The sequence below is a fragment of the Anopheles arabiensis genome, chromosome 3 (assembly GCF_016920715.1).
Source record: "Anopheles arabiensis isolate DONGOLA chromosome 3, AaraD3, whole genome shotgun sequence".
Lineage (NCBI taxonomy): Eukaryota > Metazoa > Arthropoda > Insecta > Diptera > Culicidae > Anopheles > Anopheles arabiensis.
In genome coordinates this window covers 44,308,344-44,333,483 of record NC_053518.1, presented here as the reverse complement: position 1 = coordinate 44,333,483, position 25,140 = coordinate 44,308,344, and the positions used below count along the sequence as shown (strand labels likewise).

The 25,140-nt window shown below is 42.8% G+C and overlaps 1 protein-coding gene across 1 annotated transcript; it reads left to right on the top strand.

The window, feature by feature from the left end:
• LOC120902299 (serine/threonine-protein kinase meng-po) lies at nucleotides 1-25,140 on the top strand. The gene is made up of 2 exons (XM_040310955.1): nucleotides 1-1,143; nucleotides 22,267-25,140. The coding sequence occupies exon 2, from the start codon at nucleotides 22,267-22,269 to the stop codon at nucleotides 23,761-23,763; it is 1,497 nt and encodes a 498-aa protein (XP_040166889.1). The 5' UTR covers nucleotides 1-1,143; the 3' UTR covers nucleotides 23,764-25,140.

Below are 25,140 nucleotides of genomic sequence, written 5' to 3'. Positions count from 1 at the left end.
TTGGCGCGCGTAGAGCAACCACCGAGCAGGCGAACCGCTTCTACGCTGGCTGTTGAAAGGCTGCGTTTGTTGTGCCTACAGGGACAACCAGGGTAGAGGAGAATTCGCCAAAGTTGACAGTGAAAAATATCATCTTCATTTTACATGCTTTTCACATAAACAAATCACCGTGCGAAAGTGTAAGCAGCCAGCAACGTGAACCCATTGGAGTACTACAGGTGGTTTAGTCAAGTTTAGTGGAGGTGCAATAAAAAAGTTTTTCATCACCACTCTTCTGCTTCTGCTCCGACATAACAACGTGTGGACGGGGTTGGTTTGATCAGTCGATAGTTTATCGTACTCGTCGAAGTCGAAGTTTATCAAACAGTCTCATCGGCAGGCATTTCGGTTCGGTTCCGGGAGCCAGACTAAACAAAGCGACGTCGATAATCTGCTCAATCCTCAGAGATTCCTCATTTGGAAAACTCCAGCCCCTCCATGGCGAGCGCTGGCGAAAAGTGTGAGAAAGTGCCCGCCAGCGTTATCATCACTTGCTAACAGCGAGCAGTAAAGGTTCGGTGAGTGAGGAGTGGAAAGAGAAATAAAAAGGCTACAAAAAAGGGGAAATCTGTGTGCTGGAAAGTGTGTGCTTTTGGAGAAAGGAAAATCGACCGACATTGTGGAAAACGCGTGTGGCGAATAGTGTGTTGAAAAACAAAGCGTGAAAATGTAACTTTTGTGCGAGTCAGAAGATAACGTGATACTGAGTTTTTTTGATTTTGTTGTTGCACTTGGTTCGTGTTAAGTTATTCCACTGGAAATGAATAATATTCATCATTGAAGCAGCATCCAACAGAGTGTGGCATGAATCCAAATTTTGGTTTATAAAAATTGCTTTCAATCGTTAAATTTCAACAGAAACCATTTCCAATTCGGAGGCTTTCGAAAAAGAAAATCGTTCAGCTGTAATAAGGATAATATAAGCAAGTTTGTTTTTGGTACGGTGGTTTAAGTTTAATGAGGTATTAATAAAACAATTGTAAGGGGCTTCCAAAATCATAAAAAGGTAAAGGCGCGGATTGGATACACACTTAGCAAGTGTTTGCTTTCTGGTGACTGAAAGTCCGGACTGATGAGATTTTAAAGGATATATTTAAATTGTAGGTAAGTAAAGCGATTTACATATTTTTATCGTTTCAACATATCCGCTTGGATTTGGTATTATATTTTGGGTCTCAAGACAAATGTTTGTTTTACTATTATGCCCATCTTTTTATGTCTACTAAGGCAACGACTAGAAAATACTTCAATTTGTTGTTTATGCTTATTTTAATCACTTAATGAAATGGGCCTAACATAGCCTTAAATATTTTTCATAAAAAATATTGCCGAAAGCAGTTAAAATGTGGCGAAAGGGTAATTAAAACGAATGGAAATGCATTTAGCTGATTTTAATTGTTCGTATTTTTACAATAATGTTACATTTGACCTTTTCTGTAATAGGCCAACGTTCGCATTTAAACTTCGTTTAGCCTGTTAATAATAACAACTTTATCATAAATATTTGTATAGCCTTTTATGTAGTTGGTAGTTCTGCGACTTGGTGACATCTTAAGCTTTGAACAATGTTCAGAACGTTGAACATATTAATTATTTTTCCATTCGGCATTTTTAAGAGGCGAGGAACGAGATTTATCCAAGTGATTACGCGTAGTCCCTAAGCCATTCGTCCTTGTGCTTTATGCCATCCATTTGATTGGATTCGAACGAGCTGATCGTCAAATGGGCACAATATTGGGCAACGGCTTAATTTAGGAGCGTTCAAAGAAACCCCTTCCTGACAATAGCTGACCAGCGCTCAGTCACGAATCTGTCCATCGGTCCCTCGTCAGCAGTGCTTAGTGCTAATTGTCAGATGACACCTCGAGAAGACATAAGCTGTAGCAGCGTGAAAAAACCTGGCTAACGGTAGCGGTGCAGCACAGAACGAGAACGAGTGTCCATTTTTTCCCGTCACCCATTGCCCCCGGGAGGGCAATGGTCAGCCTAATGGCTAATGGTGTGTGGCTCTCTAAAAATAAATGTAGTTTCTCTGAGCCATGGTCTAATCTGGGCATTGGTTGCCGGTGGTACTACACGATGTGACGATGTGGATAAATTGAACCATCGATCTAGTTTTCTATTTTCGTTTGCCTTTCGTAGTAATGCGATTGTGGCAGATCGTTGCTGTCCATCAAGGCAGGTGGCATAAAATATTAATCCCGATATACGACACCACGTGAAAAAGGTACGCTGCTGTTGGTGCGTAATTATAGGTATTGGGGAAATATCCGAAAAAATAAAGCATGGAGCATTGCGTCGTATGAACAGGATAAGTCCCCCTACAACAAAACTAATGGAAATAATTTGGAACAATTTCGTCATGTTGTGTTAACTTCCCGTCATCAAACGTTGTTCAAAGATTCATTTAAACCTATGAAAAGGTGCTAACATAGATTTTGAAACATTTGTCTAATATCATTATTGGGATGATGAAAGAGCCCATAAAGATGAAGTGAATCGACAACGCTTTCCTCTTTGCAAATTGTATTTTTTTTCTTCTGCGTTTTCTACTCCTTTTATTTTCATTAAGCTGTTGTGTGTTAGCGTCCATTTATTGCAACATAGCACACAATCCTGCAGATGATCGCGGGTAGATGAATTCAAGCAGTAACAAAGCTATGGTAGAAAAGAAACCCAACACAGATACCCGGACCATCCTTTTTATTTTCTTGTTCGACGTTTTTCCATCATTTTCCCATGTTTCCCAAGCCGGTGCCAGCCATGCCGGCCATACTTGACCGGCGGCACAAGGCTGCGACTAAATTATGCTACTATTTTTAGCACGCCCTAGAAGACTGAGGCATAAGCTACAATCCCATCCCTGGAAATCCACTTAAAACTCGCTTGGCGAGCGCGAGCGTGCGTTGAACATTGCCGGAAGCATTTTTACTCTTCTTTTCGCACTCTTTGTTTCGCTAGTTGATTCTCCTTTTCCTTATCATTCGTATGCGAGTTTGGATGGGATTGGAACAAGTAGAAAAGAAATACCTACATACATACATACATACATACAAAAAGTTTAGCCATGGCATCTAACCGCCAGTCGCACGAAATGTTGTGGAAAACATGAATACGCTGGTACGCCGAATGGTTTGGGAGTTTTTGGAATCTTCGGTTTTTTTTTCAGCAGAGAAAGAAACACTGTACCAGAGAATCAGGAGAAAAAGCTCTTTTCCGATTCCACGTTCAAGGTTTTTACGAGGCGAATGTCCCATATTGCTGTACATTTATCGTGGTGGAATTATGCTTACTGATGTCGTGTAAGCGGCCGAACGAAGGAAACAAAGTTTTTTTATTCGGTTGTCACCATGCGATGGGCTGTACATTCTTTTCTAAATAAAAATAGAACTTGCTATAAAAAAGAGTAATAGTACAGAAAATCCATGGGAAAAGATGGTGTTCCTGCTGTAAGAGGTTCTTTCTTCGTTGGGAATTGTTGCAGGTGAAGTAATTTTTTTTGCCGTCATCACATCTCACCATTTATCTTTGCATGTGTATACCAATACCAAACCTCAAACCTCATGGAGATCGATCGAAGATCATCGGTAAAGGTAAACACGTATCCTTCTCACCAAATCGTTTCGATGGCTGATGAATCAGCCGAAATCGTTTCCTATGCTGTTCGCTCGCTTTCTACGCAACGTGCGGGAAGACGTTCTCTTTGCTTATTTCAACCAATGATCGGAAAGTGTAGTGTAAATATAATAGCGGAAATAGAAATGGCCGCTTGAGCGTGATATCCTTTCCATTCGCAGGATACTGTAATTGAGCCGCGATTAACTCAGAAACTTGATTCAGCGTCATTCAATTGGAATTTCCGATCGTACAAGGTTTTCATCGGATGCTATTTACCACCACTGAAAAATGGAGCTGGTTATTTATGCAAACATGATTAGATTATGTAGTTTCCTGAACAACGTACGGCTCGCCATTCCGATGCTCCGGTGGTCTATTCGATGGAAGTGCCGGCTCCTACAAAGTCGGACGGTTTTCATTCCTATCCCTAACGTTCCTCTGTAGCAGGCTATCTGGTTGCATAGTATAATAAACTAAAATTAGATTAAAGTCTGATATGAGTTAATTAGATCATTACACCAACGATAATGAAGAAGAAGAAAACATTGATTTAAAACACTTTTCTTTTAATTAAGACACTGTGTGTGAAAATAGATAAATATACCAAACAAATAATACTCTACCTAGTGTACTCGATCGGAGGCAGTAAAGAATTTGGGTAGCAAGTCAGGTGACTTTTTCTTCTTATTCTACTACGAGACCTCGTTAAAGCCATGTAACTAATAAAGCATAAAACAGGAGTCAGTTCTTGCTACGGTTGGGCGATCCATTTCAGACTTGAACCCACAATGGACATATAGATAGGTCATGAAAGTAGACGACTGTAACACGGCACCGCCCATAATGTGTGATAGAGGCTGACTAAATTTTAACTGCAGTTTTTAACCTCTATTATATTTGTTGGGAACAACATTTATAAGTTCTCTTACTCTCTTTCTCTCTGTCTCTCTCGTATATTTTGAGGCATATTTGTCTAAAAATAAGCTCAATCAAAGGTATATACAGCTTCCAAATCGTTGCTGCCAGGCAAGGTCGCTAAATGATTATTCCATTTGGTATTTTCCACCAACGCCAAACTACCATAAAACAAAATGCGCGACAACCTTTCAGAGAAATAAATCCTTCCCATTTACAAAACTCTAACAAACCTGCAATGGATTAACAAACGAACAAAAACTCTCTTATTTGTTTATTTTTCCAACCTGTGCAAATTCCAGCGGTAAAAGTAACAAGCATGTAATTTCTACCTTTGAAACACCTACGCATGCAGCTCGCCAAAAACCACAGTCAGTTGCGATTTGGCTGCGATATTCCCTTTCAGTTCTAACGGGTGTGCCACAATGGTGATTCAGTGTGGAAGGTGGGATAACATTACTCATAGCTTCTTTTTGGCTTTTTTTAACTTCACAATTCTATTTTTCTCCTGCTCCTGCTTTGTGGGTAATGATTGTAATGGTGTTGTTATCATGCCAAATTACATTCGTGTAGGAGGTAAGCGTTGCTAACAACTGCATTTCCAGTACAAGTGAGAGTGTATGTCAAGACGATAATATAAACATTAGAATAGCTCGTGCGTTAGGTTAAGTGCTACTGTAAACACGTGTCGTGCAATTTTCTTTTTATATCGTATGATGATAAATCTTCTTCAGATCGAGATATCGTCCATTTTTTTCTTGAAACAAGAAAAAAACATACGTTGATGATAATTAAATAAAAAGTACAGTCGTATAACATCCTCAACAGGTTGCGGATGTGCCCACTACGGTCAGTTCCGATTACTGCTTACTTCTTGGAACTTATTATCGACGGCCTTTCTATCACTCAAGCAAGCCCTGAATGTCCAATCGTACCTAGCTACGCTGGTAAACAGCACCACCTTTGCACAGGGAATTTATCGTCTAATTGAATTCTGCTTCCTGGAAACTTGGAAATAGAGAAGCAGTTGGTTCTTAAATGAGAGAAATATGTTTTATATGATTTGCGGCACACACTCACTGACACGTACAAAAACGCAGATGTGAGTGTGTGTATTCGGGTGTGTACGTTCTCGGAAAACATGGGCAAACAAGGAACCTTGCTCGTTGGAGAAATTGGTAACAGTCACCCGAGTGCCGTAGTAGTATCGCCCGAGAGTGGTTTTCAAGTGAGGCCTTTTTCTTCCGGTTAGAGTAGGACGTGGTTCAATTGAGACGAAACTGAAGGTTTCGAGTGGTTGCTGAGGACGGGTAGTTGTTGGGGTAGGGCAAGTTGCGAGAAGATTTTACTCAAACCACCCTCGAACCGGGCAACCTTTGCCGTACCACTCGATTGCAGCCATTCAAATGAACTTCGTTTATGACAAGATTTCTCAGGAAAAACGAATCAATTCCACTCACTAACGATGGTAGCAAAGAGGAACGTGAAGTTTTCGAACAGTCACTTGGCTCGAAGTGTTCTGGCGTTAGATCAATCTTTAACAGCTTTATCCAGTAATCTTCAACAGACCGTTGAACCTTCGTTGCTATATGTGCGGTGTACATAATCAACAAAAGCTACCCAGCAACCACGACAGCATGTGGTTCGGAAGTTAATCTGACTACAAATCAGCATGACAAAACGATTCTGTGTGTTCGCTTTCCAGGGGCGAGCTAAAATGAACTTCCCGTTGGCATGGCAAACGAAAATCACTTTTCCTGTAGGTGGTCTCCTGATGGGGCGAGCATCCGAGCAAGCAAGCGTCCTATCGATTGCCCGACAACATAATGTGCACTGGACAAAATGATCGGGCTAAAAATAACGCTCTAGTTTGTGCTATTTTCGGAAACGTTTCCATCGCTCTCGAACGTAGCAAATGCAGGGCAAAACTGCTCCCACACACTGCTGACTGCTCGTTGGCTACCACCGTGAGGCTGTGACAGATAGGAGTGTTCGTATCCAGCTCCACGACGGGCCAGGCGGACAGAGGTTGGCGAAAAGCAACAGCCACTAGTTGGATGCTTTTATGGAGCATTCTCTGTTTGGTGGATACATTCAGACAAGTGCACTGTAGGCTGAAGAGCGACACATTTACGTCTTGCATGTGGATGAAGGGCCCAAGCATGCCATGCTATATTTGCGTACATGCTCGGAGGTGGCTGCTGTTGACGGGATGCCACCCAAACGCTACAGACTTTATGTCATGTTTCGCTCCAGTTGCAACGGAAAGATGGTGTTGGGGGTAGATTGGTAGAGGGGCATGCTGAGCTTGTCATCTAATTCCTTGTCTCCTCCGCCTGGTACTGGAGAATGCGATGAAAGCTCATATCAGTAGCAGCTACACAGCGTTCATAATGATTCACCTGTAGTGGGCAAATGATGAGGGAAAGCTTCATTGGAAATCAGTTAAATGGTGGTGGTGAGCGTATGCTGTGTAGGATGGCACGTACACATCACACAGCAGTGTGCAACTTACCTCGTAATGCATGTTCACATATGAAGTGGTGTGTAAAGGGTGACAAGACCAGCCGAATGGTGTATCATTTGGTGGAGATCGTAAGGAAATGTTTCAGTTTTAGTATTGTTTAATGTTGGGTTAATAGTATACTGGACATCGCATCGTTTTTTTCTTCAGATAATCCGTTTTCTGCTAGATGCACATTTAAAATCCCAGTCTTTACATTTTGTAAGCATGAAGCGTTTTGTACTATTTAAGAAAAAGTATTATAACCAATTGTAACCAATGCCAATCGGATATGGAAAATACAAACCGGATGAAGAATATATATATTTCCACTAAAATCTCAGCATTCTGGCCTAAACGAACAAATAGGGAAATATCTGTCTCTTGAAATAAACCTTGAACCAATTTCGCAGATATGGCAACTTGTTAAAGGATATGCAAATTGTAATTTGCAAAGTTTGTTGAATCATAAATTGAACTGTCATACCTTCCGCCCTCGTGGTTTATTGAAAGATAAATGCTTTCAGACTCGTAAACGACCGACCTTGTTTCGGATGTCCTCGAAAGCAAGCTCTCATTCATTAATTATTCTCGAACCAAAGTTCTTGCTCCCGTAAGAAATGAATGTAAACGATCTTTAGCTTATGCTTATGTAGCTGTGTATGTTTATAATATTTTAACATACATGTCCATGTATATGGCGGTTCACAAAACTTAATTCTGACGGTATGTTAAGGACAGAAATGTTTGCTTTGAAATGTCATATTTACAAGTTTTACACTGAGCAACAAAATTTTCAAATTGTCATTGGCACCATTTGTAAAAATATTCCCATGTGACCTATGTGATTTATATGGTTGATAACGACTATGAAGTAAAAAGGATAAAAAGTTTGAAGATGATTGATTGGAGGTTTTTCCTTGTATGGATCTGTTCATATGATTGTGGAAAATGTCAAACTCAACAAAATAGTTTCTGTTGAACATCGAAGAACAACTGAGTAGCTATTTATAGGGAAATGTTGTATCTGCCGAGGTTTGTTTCAGACATGTGCTAATAGAAGTGGCTTATTAGATAGGAGCTATTTTCTGTTGAGTTCAGAATTCGGAAATTACAAATTAGGTTCAATAGAAGATACTTTTATTCAAGACTTATGAATTTTATGAAATAATGATAAATATGTCCTAATACCTAATACCTAGTGCTAAGCTAACTTTCTCCATAAACCTAAAACTCAGCCATTGATAAAAACTCAGTAAAAATAATATGTACACTCAGTAGCACTTACCGTTTGATATTTTACTTATGGAAGCGTTAATTAGACTCTTTTTAATGATGAATATTTATAGACCGCTGGGCTGCTAAATTGACAGCAGGGGGTCAGTTCAGGGAAGCTAATGAAATCTGACCAGTGTTTTGTAGTACGTGCAGTAGATACGATCAGGTGGGCGTACTAATTGCCATACACATAATTAGATACGATTATTATGATTTTGATTTCCGTTTCCCGCACAAGGAATAAGTTGATTGGTCGTATTTGCTTAGGAAATGAGCGAAAAATGCGTTGCAAGAATAGCTTTCCATAGCAAGACATAGGAATAGGTTTCTTTCTTTGATATCTTGGCGTTGCTCGAGAATTACATATTCTACCCATGTAAATCTTTGTTAATCAGTACTACTTGTTCGTTTCTCACGGCTTCTGGAAAGAGGAACTTTTCTAAAGTTATGATTAACCAAACCTACCATATTTGGCGGAGGTATCATTTTTCGTTCGGAACTCATCAATACTATAATACCAAATGCGCTCAAAACAGACGCACTGTGTCAGTGTGGTATTTTTATACATGCGAGTATGGTATGCATATGGTCAAATCAATCCACACCAAGTGGCATCTCTGCGCGCCAAACGGTAGACAAACGCGTGGGAAAAGAATTACGTTTCCAATTTAGCTATTTTCGTGTGAACTGCACGACCAGACCAGACCGGATCCGGCGGCTTGCAAAATAAAGATCTTGTTTCTGCTATCGTCCGGTAAGAACAACACAGCGGCCTTCCTTACTCCTTACCAATTCACCAATATAGGCGGCTTGTATCGAGCGTGCGACTAGACCCAAGTAAGACATCGTCTATTGGCGAGGGAAGGGAAAAAAACACCAAAAGCGCCGGTAAACGATGAAAACCTTTTTCTCTTTCTTTTTCCAGTCATTGGACCACCCTCGCAGCTGTTGTCGTCAACGGTGCGGGATGGTTTGTTTTACTTTGAACGGTTCGCGCAGGTACGCCGGGCTTGGGCTGGGTTGGTGGGCCGTACAGATCTGTCGTATTTTTGTTTTCGATTGCAATCGAAGAAAAACAAAATAAAACCGATACTCATTGGTGGGATAATAAAATGTGGTACGGCATCAACCCCAGCGACCAACCCGCGCCAATCGAATGTAATATTCTATTTCCACCGCAGTGCGTAATCAAGTTTTATGAGGTTTGTGGAGTCTCGTTTGTTTAGGTCGTGAATGGGACGGAAACGATTAAATTGGATTCAACAGATCTTTCTGCACAAGTTTTTCGTACACAAATTAAACTATTACAAAATGGATCCCTAATTTATACATTACGTGATTGGAGTATTTGCTGTAAGTTTATAGAAAAAATGGCAAGCAGCTTAAGTGCTTCTCAGAACACTTGATGTATAATCGGCATCGCTTGCCTCTTTACCACTGGTCATTGAACAATTCCCTATAATTATAAGACTCAAGCAGCGTCTACGTAGCGAACAACATTCTTTTCAACAAAACTGTGCGAAGCAGTACCATAGCGTCCCAGACTGCGGAAGCTGAACGCAAAGTACGCCTAAAGTACGGCTCCCGGAAGATCATTTTCATAAACAAAAGCGTTCCACCGCGTTTTGTTTGAAGTGAGCGCGGACAAAGCCCGCTCTAATGGTGTATTGTATCTTTCATCTCTCCAGAAAGCTTCAAAGCGTTTAAAAAAATGGGAAAACAATTATGTACATCGCTACACCGCTTCCTGAAGCCCGTGTATTTAAATCATACTTATATCTAAAAATACACTCTGATAACTTTTCAATGGCATTCCACGGTTGGAAGCTTGATAAGGGCTGGTTTGGGCAGTGGGCACACATACTTCTTTTTCCAATCGCTACTTTTCCCGGCAAAGCGTCGTACGCGCCGTCCGCGACGCCCTACGCGGCTCCAGGCTTAATGAACTTGTCGCAAATAGATTGGAAAATTTTAATGAAATCCTCATCGCCCACTCGGTTCGCCCGAGTGAGTAACACCCAACGTAAAACCCCTTTACAGTGGTGACTCACCAACCGGGGGCCTGGGGGATGATAAGATTCTTAATTCAATTTGACATCCTTTACCGCAGCGACAAATTGCTTTGAAATGCTCCGCCAGGAAAGAACGTGGGATGCCCACCCACCGAGCTGCCATTCCACGGAGGGAAAGATTAATTGAATAAATCAAATTTTGCACAACTTTCGATCGGTTCCAACTAATTGGTGATGCAAAGAAACCCTTCCCTGTCTCGGGAATGTGGTTCGCTAAGAGGAAAATTAATGAAAGCAGCAAGTCGGAAAAGGATATACAAAAAGGCCGAGCCGTGACGAGCTTTTAAACCAAGCAACTTTGTTCTATCTACGATCGTAAGGGAAAACACAATTTGCATTTTTCTTGTTCATTTACCACTATCCCTACTATGTAGTATCGCCTCATAGTGTGCATGCTACATAGCACCATTGCGTAAATGGTATGATTTCATTAAAAATGTTTCAATTCAATTTCCATCCGCCTTTCCAGTGTTGACCAATATGATGGCAGTGGTGTACAGAAAATGGAAAAACCTATAAATTTTGCGCTCCTGAGCGATCGATTGCGGTTGAATGGAGTACACGCTTCTCAGTGCAGTGAAGCATTATGTATCCTTCCTTGTTACGAGGGGTTACCTTTTCGCGCACAACACCGAACTCCACCGGACGGGAGGGGGGAGGTGGGGAGGGGTAGTGAGTTTGACGTGTTGGTGGCTCAGCATCCGGTAATAAATTGCCCCTTTTTGCTGAGAACGACAGTGGCCCCGTTACGTTATCCTTTCGATCCTGCGGTCCCTAGCGCAGAGTGTGGGATAGCGTGCGTTTCGACGTTAGACCGAGGGGATCGGGAGGCTGGTGGCGTAAGATATCGATTGTTGCTATTTATAGCCGGTTTCGTCGATGAAGTGCTATTGCTAATTTCTTTTTTTGTTGTTGTTGTACGCTCGGTATGACGAGAACGGAGATAAGCCGCGCTAACGACGACACGTGACAAGGAAGCGCGGGTCGTGAGGTAAGCGAATGATTATGTAGACGTCTTATGGCTTATGGGATACTTGTTGAAGCTGAAATAATAATGATTGCATCTTGGGTGAGTGTTAAAAGAGACGTAACGGCAAACGGCATCATCAAGCGCTGCTGGAAACTGGGGAGGTTTGCGATTAGGGTTTATTTCTGTTTTGCCCTGAATACTGGTAATTGAAATTCAATTGTATGATTGCAAAACATATAAGAACATAAAATGGTTTAAGCAAACATTATATTATAAATTGTGTGGCTTTTCACCGGCCTTTAAAGTCTTAAACTTGCTATTTCCAAAGCTCAAATAAACAGTTTTCTACTACTGATAAAACTTTTACATTACGGTACAAAACTCTACCACACATGTAGGGAACTCTTCAGAAAAAGTCTCAACCTAAAGCGTTTTAACCCTGATTGATTGTACGATGGCCACTTGCTGTTGCTGCAGTAGAATGGAAATCAACCAACTTACAGTATTCAGTAACCCTGCTAGTAAATGATGGGACCATTTTCCATCTGCGTCGAAAGCAGCTTTCGGTGCAAAATGGCAAAAGAAGCTTCCAGCGAACTTCATGGTTCATTGCACGCCTGAGTTTCACAGTCATTTCCGGCGTTCTTTCCATTGCTTCCCGACCTTGATTACGGTTACGCAGAAGGGCTCGCAGCGTTCTCAGTAAATCACTGCTGCTGAATCCATAGCGCACCATCGTGGATGGTGGTAACCCACTCTAACCCACAAGTCCTGATTTCTCCAGGGAACCACGGTGGCGAAACGGGCAGGGTCGAAAGGAGAAGAGAGAAGTTAATGCTAGGAAAAGTCAATCGGAAGCTTTTCTGTTTTACAAGCAGATTTTTGTTGCTTGTTAGAACTGAAGGTAACGAAGCGTTGGATAATGATATCGAAGCATCGCTCCCCATCTTGAAAGGTCATTGAGGGCTTAAATCATTCAGACATCAAGGGAAAAAGGATAAATTATTAATTTGACAGAACAGCACGAATGGTTAGTAAAGATAGCTAAAAATGTTTTAAAATGAATTGTATGTTGAAATTATGTAAATGATCATCTCTCTGCCTAATTTTATGTGCTGAAATTTTCATTTTTATGACGATAATTTAATAGAAGTGTGGATTATACATTGGTTTACTATAAGTTTAGGTTTAATTTATGTATTGAATATTTTTTTTCCATAAACTTAAAATGAAACTTAAATTCCGTATAAATTGATTTGTTCCATACGATTTAATCTTTAACTTTCTCTAGCTCTCTCTCTCTCTCTCATCTTGCTCTCTCTCTCTCTCTATCTCTCTCTCGCTGACCAATTCTAATTAACCTTTTTAAAAATTTTTTTTTCATCCATCATTAACACACACGGTCAGCAGAACGGTACCGTTGACATGGCCAACGCTAAAAATAATATCGCTCATCCTTTTTTTCTCTCTCATAAACACGATTAATCTTAATTTACGCAGACACCGTGTCATGGTCGGTGAAAATTCGGCAAACCACTAATTCACCTCCCTATCTCCCCGTTGTTGCTTTATACTTCCACCCTTACTCCAGGGAAATTTTGCGTCCCACTGGGCCCCGGGAACATCGCATTTCGTTTGTAGTGTTTTTTTTTAGGTTTCATGATTTCCAGCTTTCGTTTGCAATGTGTGATCAAAATATATCGCAATCCCCTATCGTATCGTAGGCGTATGGTGGGTCGATTTAGCGGAAGACGCGAAGAAACCCGTGTTATGCTTTCGCTGTAATCCTAACCAACCTTCGAGTTTAAGCTTCCTCGGCTCATGGCTCTTATCCGGTAGAGTCGACGGGTGTGGGCCGATAACTCTTGCTGTGTAAATTTGATTGATGTTCTGCTAGCGATTTAGTGCCGGCAGCATAGAGAGTACCGTATGGTGATTAGCGCTAACGCGGAAGAAGCACTGGGCGTCACGATGGTACGCAATATTCGCGCAAAATCGGTTGCCCGGTAATACTTCAGCCGGCTGCTTGTTGAACGTGTAGTATGTAAGGTTCATCGGCAAGTGTATTCAAGTGGTATCAAAACGGTGGAAAAGAGACCCAGGAAAAGATTATCGACGGTATAAGTGGGCGGCCGATCGAGCCCCCCACCTCCGCTCCGTACTGTTCACTTGTACCGTGTGTCTGTGTAGGTGCGTAAGTATATTTCAAGAGCCATCGCTAGGTCCAGGGTCTGGTGTGTGAGCGATTTGTTTCCCATTTCTGTTTAGCGCAAGAGAACATTGACAGCGACATTTGGCGCCCATTTTGAATACTCATTATTGCGTGATGAATGACTCCTAAATAGATGGCAGGAGAGAGTGGGAAAGTTGAATAATAAATTTCGTTTCTTTATGTATGAGCTAGAATCGATTTGGAGCGGAAAGTAAGCGGAAATCGTACTCAAACGGCATTTGCTAGTCATTTGGGGAAGTAGCAGACTAATTTTGGCAAAAGAAAAAAAAAACGCGTAACCTCTCTGACTGTAGATTTGAAGGGTATTCAAATAACATTTGCAGCAGTAGATGGGAAAATACTAAGTATAGCGAATGAATTTGTTAGTATCAAGTTCAATAATGCTTTACTGTGCGAATCCTTTGCTAGTCGCAATAAACTACACCTTTGCTACGCAGGCGAGTTTATACTGTACAAATGATGGTTTCAACAAATGAAAGCAATTAATTTAACCTTCAGCCTACATCCGGTGATAAATGAAACCTAGCCGTTTCACTGCAACGTCACTGCAAATTCGAGAAACCAGAAGAAAGTTTAAGCTCTTTTGCAAAACCCATTCCAGCCTATTGCGTACGAATGGGTGCATCACGTGTACGGCTCTCACTGCTTATACCACAACAGACCAAGATTTAAACCAACGTCAGGCAATGGCGCAATCGATCGATCACAATACACACTTCCGTGTACATCACAACCGACGTCATTCGGTGAAGGTCCGTATGTACCCACCACCATCTGCATAGGGTGTTTTGGTGCGGTGAATCACTTGCATCCAGCGATCGCAATCGTGGCGGTGACCTAAAACAGTACAAGCTTTTAATTATAAACATTCTATCGTCGGTACATCGGGCTGGTGCTAGTGTCAAGCGCAAGTCTCGCGAAGGGTCGTGTGATGTGAAAATACGTACTTTTCAGTGCAATATGGTGCATTAGGGAAATTTGAAAAGGGTTACATTTGATCAGTACAACATACAAGGATGAATTGCTGTCGCTGTGGGCTCAATTGTAAAGCATTTTTTTGCGATATTCACCACCTACCACACACGTTCCCATGAGGTACCATGCGTCTCCATCAATTTTCGGACGGGTTTAAATTAATCCTAGCCCAGTAATTAAATGCAACTAAAAATCGGATTTCTCATCATCTCGTTACCATCACCGTGTGGAACCAGCATACACAGGAGTGCATTGCATACTGCATCGGCATGATGATGGGATGCACGAACCACATGGTATGGTGATGATGCTATTTTTGATAAATCGCCTTGATCGGAGGAGCACACAAGCTGTGCATTTACTCGTCCTCAGTGTGTATCAATCCTTTCGGAAGCGGACAAGGGTCGGTTTGATACTTCCAGCATCATCATCATCATTCAACCCGGCGGTTGTCATCGACCTTTGAGAGTTTCATTGCCGTTTTAACATCATGGTTGGGCGTGAAATTGTGGAAAACACTTTTATGATCGCCGCTGCTTACGCGACGCAACGAGCGAACAAAAATAAAGCAATAAAATTGCGTGCGCGTATATAGTGCACGGCGTGGCACTAAAGCAACGCGGCAACACACGGGGTCGCGCGTGACCCACTCGATCGGCGTTTATTGGCGTCCCTGGAGGGATGGACACCATGAGGAGGGGTGGTGAGAGAATTTAACTTAAAATTCCCGCCACACCCTTTTGCTGCCCGGCGTGATTCAGCGAGCTGACAGTGCACGAATAAATTTGTTTTGAGTAGTGTCAAATCATATAGAAATTTATGATGGCCATCGTCGTTTGAAGAAGGCGTACTTATTTCGGGGCAGATGTCGCTGACTGTAAAGCTTTGTGTGTTGGAAGGAATGTGTTTGAAAGAAACGTTGGCCAAATGGTGTTGAGAATTACGGTTCCGTTATATGGGAAAAATGTTGGAAATCTTCCCCAGTTTTATCTCGGCAGTTGTCACATACATCCTACTTGAGTTTTCCAATATTTCCTGCAACCCTTTGGACATTGCACTGCTGCTCGGAATAAATAAAAAAATAGGAATATAACAATATTCTATTCAATTGTGTATCTCCCACTCAAATTACAGATGATTAATTGTCCAACATTGCTAAATCAATTAAATATTCAAATAATTAACATCTGTAACATGTTAGGTTCGATTAAATTTCATTTAATAAAATGTACGACACTGTAGCAAGTGGTGGTTGCTGTTCGTATGAAGACCCGTAATAGGATAACGAATCACCCAGCTGTAGAGGCGATAAATTAGATGCACACATGTCTCCAACCAACTGCTAAAGTGTGCGACCTGTATCGACCTACTTCATCCACGCTAGACGACCAAAGGAGCCGATGAACCGACCAACCCACCGCCTAGAGTGAATCACTTGAAGGCGACAGCGTGGCTGACAGTTTAAATAAACACATCACCAGACGGGCAGGTCGCGCTGCGTCTAACGCTAGCTGGAGATCCACCCAGACTCGAGTGCGATCACACTGTGGACGGTCTAGTGTGCTGCAGGAAATATTTAAAAAAAAAACGCATACAAACTCACCAAGGAAAGAGCAGATTAGAGTCTTAAAGCCGTGTTGAGAAAGGGAGAGAGAGAGAGAGAGAGAAAGAGAGAGAGAGAGAGAGAGAAAAAAAACAAAGCATCATCTTGTCGACGACCATTTGGCTGGCTGAGACGCTTGCGATGGTCCATAAAATCGCCAATCGAAACTATCGCGCCCAGAGATAGTACGCAATGAGAGTCCCACGCACACGGCGAGACAGCATAACAGGGTACGCAAAAGTACACGCAGAGAGACGACAGTCGCAAACATGACAGTCCCTCCTAGACAGCTGAGAAAGTGCGTCGCGTAGCGCTGGTGCGTCATTGTGTACGCAAAAAGCTTCCTAGTCTGGATTGTGGGGCTAGGGGTGGGGGGCGATAGATGGGGTTGGAAGTACCCGAGCAGCAACACTTTTCATCGGATAAAGCACCGGGAGGGTGACAAGGAAATCTTTTCATCGCAATGCTCTACCAGTTGGTGGTACGTATCTTGTGTCTGCAGCGAGGAAGGATGAACTAGAAAAAAAATATATAGAATTTTGTATAACTATAATAAAAACGTATCTTTGGAATAGAAGAAAAACACTCCCATTTTTGTTGTCGTTGGGGTATTTTTATTTTTTTAGCGTACGAAGAAACCATGCAAAAGTAAAATTATTCTTGAGAGAAGAGACGATGGAAACGGTGTGTGAGCTGTACGAAAAAGGGACAAAAACAAAGTTTCGAGCCAAACCCGTGGACACCCGTCAAAAGCAGCGACAATGGTTCGTAGCATCACTGTGCGTGGCAGTGCTTGGTGTGAAGAAGGGGGTTGGAAACACAAATCTTCAATATCACTGCTGACGTCATTGGTCGTTTTCAACGGGAGGAAGGTTAACGAAATGTGTGCACAGAGCATGTTTTGGAAGGTGGCGAAGAACAGACACACACATACACACACATACAGTAACGTGAGAAGTCTTCCACTTTGTTCTTGTGGCGTTTTCCGGATTATGTCGAGAGTTTGTCGATGGGACGTGATGGAGACAAGACGATATTTTGATTTTCCCAATGTCAGCCAGCGGACAGTGGTGCAGGGGGTTGGTGGAAAAGCGATAAATCATACAAAGCGCAGGTTACGCGAAATCGAAAAAGGGAAAACGATGCTCTGTTTGGAAGATGGGTTGGGATAGCCAAAATCAATCGATAAAAGTGATAAAATTACATTTGATGTAAGTGAAAGATCTGTGCTCGGTAGCATTATGTAGCAAATATAACATGAAGCAAAAGCGGTTTAAAATTAAAAGACATACTAAATGAAAATTGAATAATCTAATATTTTAAGAAGCTGAGATTTGTAATATGAAATAAAAGTGTTTAAGTTAATTTGATTACAGAAATAAACTTAAATCACATGGTATGGCATATTTTACGTAAATTATGACCCATTGGCAGCAGTTAAATAAACAAATATTCTTGTATGTAAATATTGAAACAGTTTCCCTACTGTACTGACCTTCGATCGTTTCGCTAGCATTTGTTAATGAATACATTAATCGTGACAAATCAGCATGTATTTTATGCAACGTTCTGTACTCTGTTCCATACACGTACCCGTTTGGTGTCTTGCAAATGACTGAATCTATTATCGCTTAAAAAGCGGTAAAAAAGCGCAACTGCATGGTGCAACTCACGTTTCGCCGCCCGAAACGAACGCACCAACCAAATTCAAACAGATTTCGTGGAACATTGCCAGCACCAAATACGCTCACGTGTGGCTGCCAGGGTTGGCCGCATCGCGGTTTGCTCCCGGGAGAAGGATTAGAAATTTCCCGATTGGCGTCATTGGCTGCGATTGGCATGGGGCGCGATATTGAAACGAAGCAGATCGCCTACCGTCTTGCTTGCCGAGGGTCGCCACGGTGCAATTTATTCGCTTAAATCAATCAAAAATTATTTACCCTGACAGGGTCCATCTGTTGCGTGTTTTCACTCGTACGATGGCCATATAACCGTTTACCACCGGCGAAACATTCGTATCGTTTTCGTTTAATTCGGTACCGGGGCCACTTTTCTTGTTCAAAGAAACATTCAACACGATTTACTTCAAGGGTTGTGTTCAGAAAGGGTTACATAAAGGGTGCAGCAACGATTGAGACAGGAAATGAAGAAAACCCGATCGATCGAAGTGCATCGAAAAGGGCAAACAAGTGGTAAAACATGGGCAAATCTGTTGTCGATTGATCGTGCTTGAGCATTTGCACTTGTAAGCCAATACGTTGCCAATACAGGATGGGTCGCCAATTTCTGGGACCAAGATGACACGGAAGTTTGGCTTTATTTTACACCCTATCCTCACTGGTGTGTTGGTTGCTGGCTCGTACCGATATTGAATGACGTTTGAATAAGCTAATTTAGCATGATGTCAGAGCGTGCCACACACGAAAGGTGAAAGATGCACTAGGGCACTGTGTCTGTGACAACGAGATCGAGACCGCGCTTCGATTGGCATTTCCGACTCGACTTGCACCATCAGTTGGACGGGGGGGCCGGTATGTCCATTCGAGCGGGCTGGCGAATGCTCATTTACGTTGCAGCTGGAGCGGGAAATCGCTGTCTCGCTACCGGGTAGCAATAGTTTTCCATATCGTGTGAGTAGTTTTTTGGCAAAGGAATAAAAGGAAGAGGCAAGATCAGCATGTCTGTCGCTGCTGAAGCTCGTTTGAGAGCTGTCGAGAACGAAACAGAACCTGCTAGGGGCGTCTATTTTTATGTCCGTGTTTGACATGGTACGGGTATACGATTATTGCTTTTTAAGATTGGACGTCGCTCTTCGGTTGCGCTCTTCGGCGCTAGGCACTAGGTGTATGGAGATATTGGATGCTATTTCGAGTATCGCGAGTTCCGGATATGGAGTTGATAAAAATACACATTTTTCCATTCCGCTTGGCATAAGTAGATTATTGAAAAATGAGTTTGATGGTTTATTTCGGTGCTAAACAAAGGAAATTGGTTTGGCACTGTATTAGAATTGTTTAAATATAGCAATCTCGTGTCGTTTTAGCACGATTCTATCCTGTCTAGAAAGAATTCTATTTACAGAAGCTTTAGATTGTATGCTATTAGGGAGAATAATAATCTAATTTCGATCCTATAGCCATTATCTCTCATTTTCCTTTTTCATCGTTTTTAAGTGGAACTAAACGATCACCATGCTCCAAAAGAAACTAAATCTAATTTTCCACTTCAACACTCGATGAAACACGGAATTTTAGGGTTTTTGGATGAGTTGAAAAATGAACTACCATAAATCGTGGTTAGCTCCCACTGGCCAAACCATCGCCATTTGTCAACGGAACGGAAAAGGTTAAGTCATTACGTATTCCACTCCGTTCGGACCGGCCTGGGGTGGCACGACTGTGACACTGGCAAAAACTACTCCCCGGGGAGAAGTTATGACTACTGTTGCTTTCGTTCCCACCGTAGCCATGCGTAACCTCATCAGCCAATTCCAAAAGCAAACTTACCACACTCGGTGCTACGAAACGGTACGAAAAGGCGGGATTAGCATTCCAGGGAATCAACCGGTTTTATTTAGACTTTCGCTTCCGCACTCAGGAAGCTGGTATCGCAATACGAAAAAAATCGTAGCCGCAAAAGAATCAAACCACTTGCTGATAGAATTTACGAGTGTACGGATAAAACATGCAAAGCAAAAAACAGGACCAGTCATGGATTTGTTTTCGGTTCACATGATTGTACACCCTTTAGCACAATCCCTCTCGCAGCTCTGGGGAGTAGCAGATCCTGGCGAAAAGCGAAAAAAAAAACGATCGTCATCGTGCGAAATGGAATGGAAATGTTTTCACGTCACGTCAGCAACGTAAGAGTCGGGTTCATTTACATGGAGCTACCCTGCTGGCAGACAGACACTCGGATGCACGGCGAGACAATGGAAAACCGTCCGCCCCGAAACCGCTCTACTGCATTCCTCCGTCACTCGCCCGCCCAGTGTACACTCTGAAGCACAGTATCTAAACTTTCCAGCACACTGGCGCTGCTGAATATAATTTATGCTGCTCGTCAGGCACACCGGAATGCCCCGGTCCCAGTTTTCATCACAGCTTCCAGTGCCCGTTTGCGTCATCGTCCGTTCGGTCCCGTGCCGGCGAACACTCGGCGAAGGGACAGGCATTCCGTTCTAATGCCATGTTCTTTTGTACCTCTGTTGTCCCTGCGTGACGTCATCACATGATTGACTGTGGAATATCGCCAGAGGCGGTGGTAACCATGGCAACTTCTGTGGCTTTGTGTGGTTGCTAAGCGTTGCTGAGTGGGCGGTCTGCCTGCTCCCTTATCAATTAGCCAGCGTGCCGTGTCCGGTTCGGGCCGGGTCCCGATAGGGGAAATGGAATGTACGGTCCAGCGAACAAATTGTATCCAAATGTGGAGGAAACAGGGAAGCCAAAACCTTACCCACAGTGTTTATGTTGTGTTCCACCGGCTCTCAACTTTGCCCTCTCTCTCTCGCTCTCATTAGTTCGTTTCCTCTCTCTCATTTTGTGGTTTCACGTGAACAAATAAAACGCATCGTTTCGCTTGGATGGAACGGTAATCGGACCGTTGCCTATGATATTATGGCAAGTGGAATGAAAATGTCTCCACTGGATGCTGTCGTGTAATTTGCGAGTGTGCGCAAGAACTGCCCGGAGCAAAGGGCTTTTTTCCTGTGTTATAATTTTAAGGACCTAACGAACAGGTTAACCAAACGCTGACAATGTAAAAGAAGGGAAAAGAAACAGGCTTTGCTGGCGTTATTAGCACCAAGCCAAACTGTTGTCTTTAAAGTAGTTTTACCTCGCGAATTTTATAGGACAAAAACATTTGATTTAAAAGTATTTACCGTAGAAAAAGGATCGATACAAAATGGGTGAAACGTGTAAATATTTTCATTTCCGTCAGGTCCCCCAGAATGAATACCCATTTTAAACGAAATCTGTCCCAATATTCAGCAACCGTTTCGCTTCTCAAGGTTGGCGTGAGTGGTATAATAATAAAAAAACAACCCTACTCACCCACTATCCGACGATATAACCTTTGCTAAGCGGTGAAAATTGGCGTGAAAATGGTCACCGTCAGTTGGGACAAATGAATTTTGGCGACCCCATCCTACTATCCACAATCTTCCGCCCTGTATATATAACCCTGACGAGCGGTCGAGCATGTGTTGCCAAATGTGAGATGCGTACCCATGCATACATTCCATTTGCGTAGACGCAGGTCCTTTGCGATCGGCTGCTGGCAGATGTAACCAACAGGCGCAACTCCAACAGCGCTCAAGCGTTCGCCCCACCCACCTTTGCTCCATCGAGCTCTTTGTTGCCTCCCTGTCACTGGAGGACAACAAACGCTCGACGAAAGGCAGACGCCGATCCGGTGGGCAATGTGCGTGTTTAAAAATAAGAATTTATTTATAGTAGAACGTGTGTTTAAAATAACTTTACTCGTGACCTTTTTCCCCTCGCGGTGCTCTTCCTCCACTGTCCGGGTCCGCGTGAGTTCACGCAGTTTGCACCGTTGCCGTGCGATCAGCAAAGCGTGGAGAATTGCCGAACCAGATAGATGTGGATGGATCAGACGCTTCCCGGCTCTATCTTTTGCCCGCAATAGTTGGCCGATGCAACCACTCGGGTTATGTGGGGGTACGATTTGTGGGAACGGAACAAATCATCTGTGCAAGATTTTGTAACCGTTTTATTACATGTTGCACCAAGGTAAGATGTTAGCAGTAACTATCAAGGTAGCAGATGCAGATGCATACTAGTTTATGCAATGAGATCACCAACGGTGACCTGAATAGCTATAGAGTAATTGTAATATAAAATTTAATGACTGCTCACATGGAATATACGCAAAATTGGTTTCAAATATCGGGCAAACCCAAACTGATATGTCAAGCAAATATTGAGATTAACATTGATTTGAAAAAGTTTATTTTACATCACTAATTTCTTCTTTTCTCTCTCTCTCTCTCTCTTTTTCTCTTTCGCTCTTTCTATCTTACTTTTATGTTTCCCATAGATGAGAAATATAGCAGCCACAACCGTCATCATGAAGCTATCCGAGAGTAAATCCGACACCTCCATTATTGCCAACCTGTACAAATCGATCAACAACAGCTACCGGCGGCTATCGAACACGAGCAATGTGCTACACCGCATACCGGAAATGGAGATCCCCAACATGGCGATCGCCGATGAGTACGATATCGAGAAGATGATCGCCGAGGGTTGCTTTGCAAAGATCTATCTAGCACACCATCGGCCCACTGGCACGACCGTAGTCCTAAAGGCAATTCACACCGAGCTGACAAGTCTGAAGGAGTTTGTGCGCGAGTTCCACTACAACTATCAGCTCAGCCACCACCCAAACATCCTCAGCTGCTATCAGGTAAAGTTTCAGACAAAGGAGTATTATGTGTACGCGCAGGAGCACGCCCCGTTTGGCGATTTGGCGGCCAACGTCGGGGCAAGCGGGTTACCCGAGAGCAGCTGCAAAAAGATCGCCGAACAGCTCAGTTCGGCGCTTGGTTTCATGCACCTAAAATTGCTCGTTCACCGCGATTTGAAGTTGGAGAACGTGCTGGTCTTTACGCCTGATTTTTCCCGCATCAAGCTATGCGACTTCGGTTCGACGACACGGGAAGGTGTGCTGGTGAGCAAAAACAACAAAACCTGGACGGCGTTCCTACCGCCCGAGGTGCTGGAGGTGGTCAAGAACGAACGGTTCATCTGCAAGGCGTCGTCCGACTCGTGGCAGTTTGGCATCGTGCTGTTCGTTTGTCTGACTGGGGCAACACCTTGGAAGTCGGCCGACTGGGTGCGGGATACCAAGTACGCAGCGTTCATGAAGTATCAGAAGCGCGAAACTACCAAAATTCCGGACAACTTCCGGCGGTTCACGCCCCGATTATTGCGTGCTTTTCGGCGCATCTTTGACCACCGGGACGAGGATCGGGCGAAGGTGACGGACATCATGAAGTACATGAAGAATCGATGGATGGATGGCAAGATCACGGTGTCGAAGTCGGCTTCCAACATTGCCAGCGTGGGCCAGCCCCAACAGTGCCCGCATCCGCACCAGCAGCACACCAACTCGGACCAGGACTCGGTGAAGTACATCAACCATCGCGAAAGCCGGAACTCGTTCGATGGGAAGCTGCGAGCACGCCGCATGACCAGCGTTGGAGCGCTCACGCCCGACTCGGTGCCGGGCTCGATGAATCTAGCCGGGGTGGATCACCAGGATGCCATTCGAAGCAAGGTGTGGGATTGGTTGGAATCGAACGATCTGAGTGCGAGCGGCAGTGTGGACGATCTTACGTTCTGGAGCACCAAAGATACGAAAACGTTGCAGCTACAGCATCACCAGCAGCAGCAGCGGCGCCAAAGTGTCGGTGGCCATCTGCTCCAGCCACATCACCAGGATCTGATCAGCTTCAGCGAATCTCACAGCACGGTTAGCTTTCTTCGCGAAACGCGAACCATCACCGGCGGTGGTGTGAAAATGTTCAAATGAAACAACCCCTAGAACCTCAAATTCCACCCAAAACGTGTGAAACGTGAACCGACAGTACACAAATGAACAATACTCCTCCAAAATCCCCTACACATACACATCAATCGTAGCGCCGCATAGGTTCTGACTTTCCAGGACAGTCATGTCGGTAGAGTAGGTAGATAGGTACATGTGATTATATTAATTATGTGTGTGATAATTGCCAAAAAGTACGATAGTAGAATCTTACATCCTTGTGAAAGGTTTCGGTGGGATGTCCGCCGAGTCCGGAACTGTTTGCCCATCAATGTACGTACATTGCTGTGCAGCAATTACTATTTCGTAGAAACATTTAAGAGTTGTAAACCTTTGGAAGATACAAAAAAAACCTCCAATAACGCAATGAGTGTTTGCAGAATGAACAGAAATGAGAATTGTACGTCTTTAGTAAACACAAGTGAGCATATAAATGATACAAAAATGGTTTTTGAATGAAACATAATGCAAAAGGATTGAGCAAAGAGAATAGAGAACATAAAGAGAAAAAAAAGATCAAATGAAAAACAGGGAGAAGCTAGTCACCTAGTGTGTGTTTTTTAGTAAACGTGATAATGTATGACCGAGGGTATTTATACATACAATATACTCAGATATACTGAGCTGTATACATATATATTTAAAATACTGTGTTAAGAACGAACAGGATGTTGTACATGAAGGAGCTAGCGTAATGAGATCTTTCATTCGAATCATTTCAAATTCTTAAGAATACGTCGAACCTTTCTGCAATGTGTAGCAGGGTAAGTAGCCAACCAATCTGCTCATTGGTATATTAATTGCGCTTCATGTAAGTGTTACCTTGTTTGTGTTTTACATAGCGTGAGTTAAAACAATAATAGCGTGACTGGAACCAGAATCAGAACCAAACCAAACCAAACAAACAAACAAAACAAATACTGAGAGTTGAAAACCTCTAAATGTAACCTAACGTACGAAAACCAAACCTTAACGTAGTGTATGGAAAGAGAAACTAAAACGATAACGCGAACAAGCTCCAAGCATTATTCAGTAAACGATGCAATAATAGATGAATACTGTAGGGAAAGTAAGGGGATCAAAAACAAACCTAATACGATGGTGTATTGAAACTACATTTTTACCAACCTCTGTAACACTCAAGAACAAAATACAAACAAAAGCAGTGTAAAAATAATGCGTAATAATGTGGAGTAGGTTTTTAATGAAGTAGAGTCACTCTTTTGAATGATTGATGGTATGCTAATGATTGTACATATTGCGGTAAGCATGTTCAGCGCCAAAATGAATGACAGCTGTCTAGTCGATTAATAAAGTATGTGATAGTGAAAGAATTGAATACAAACAATATTTTCCTTGTTA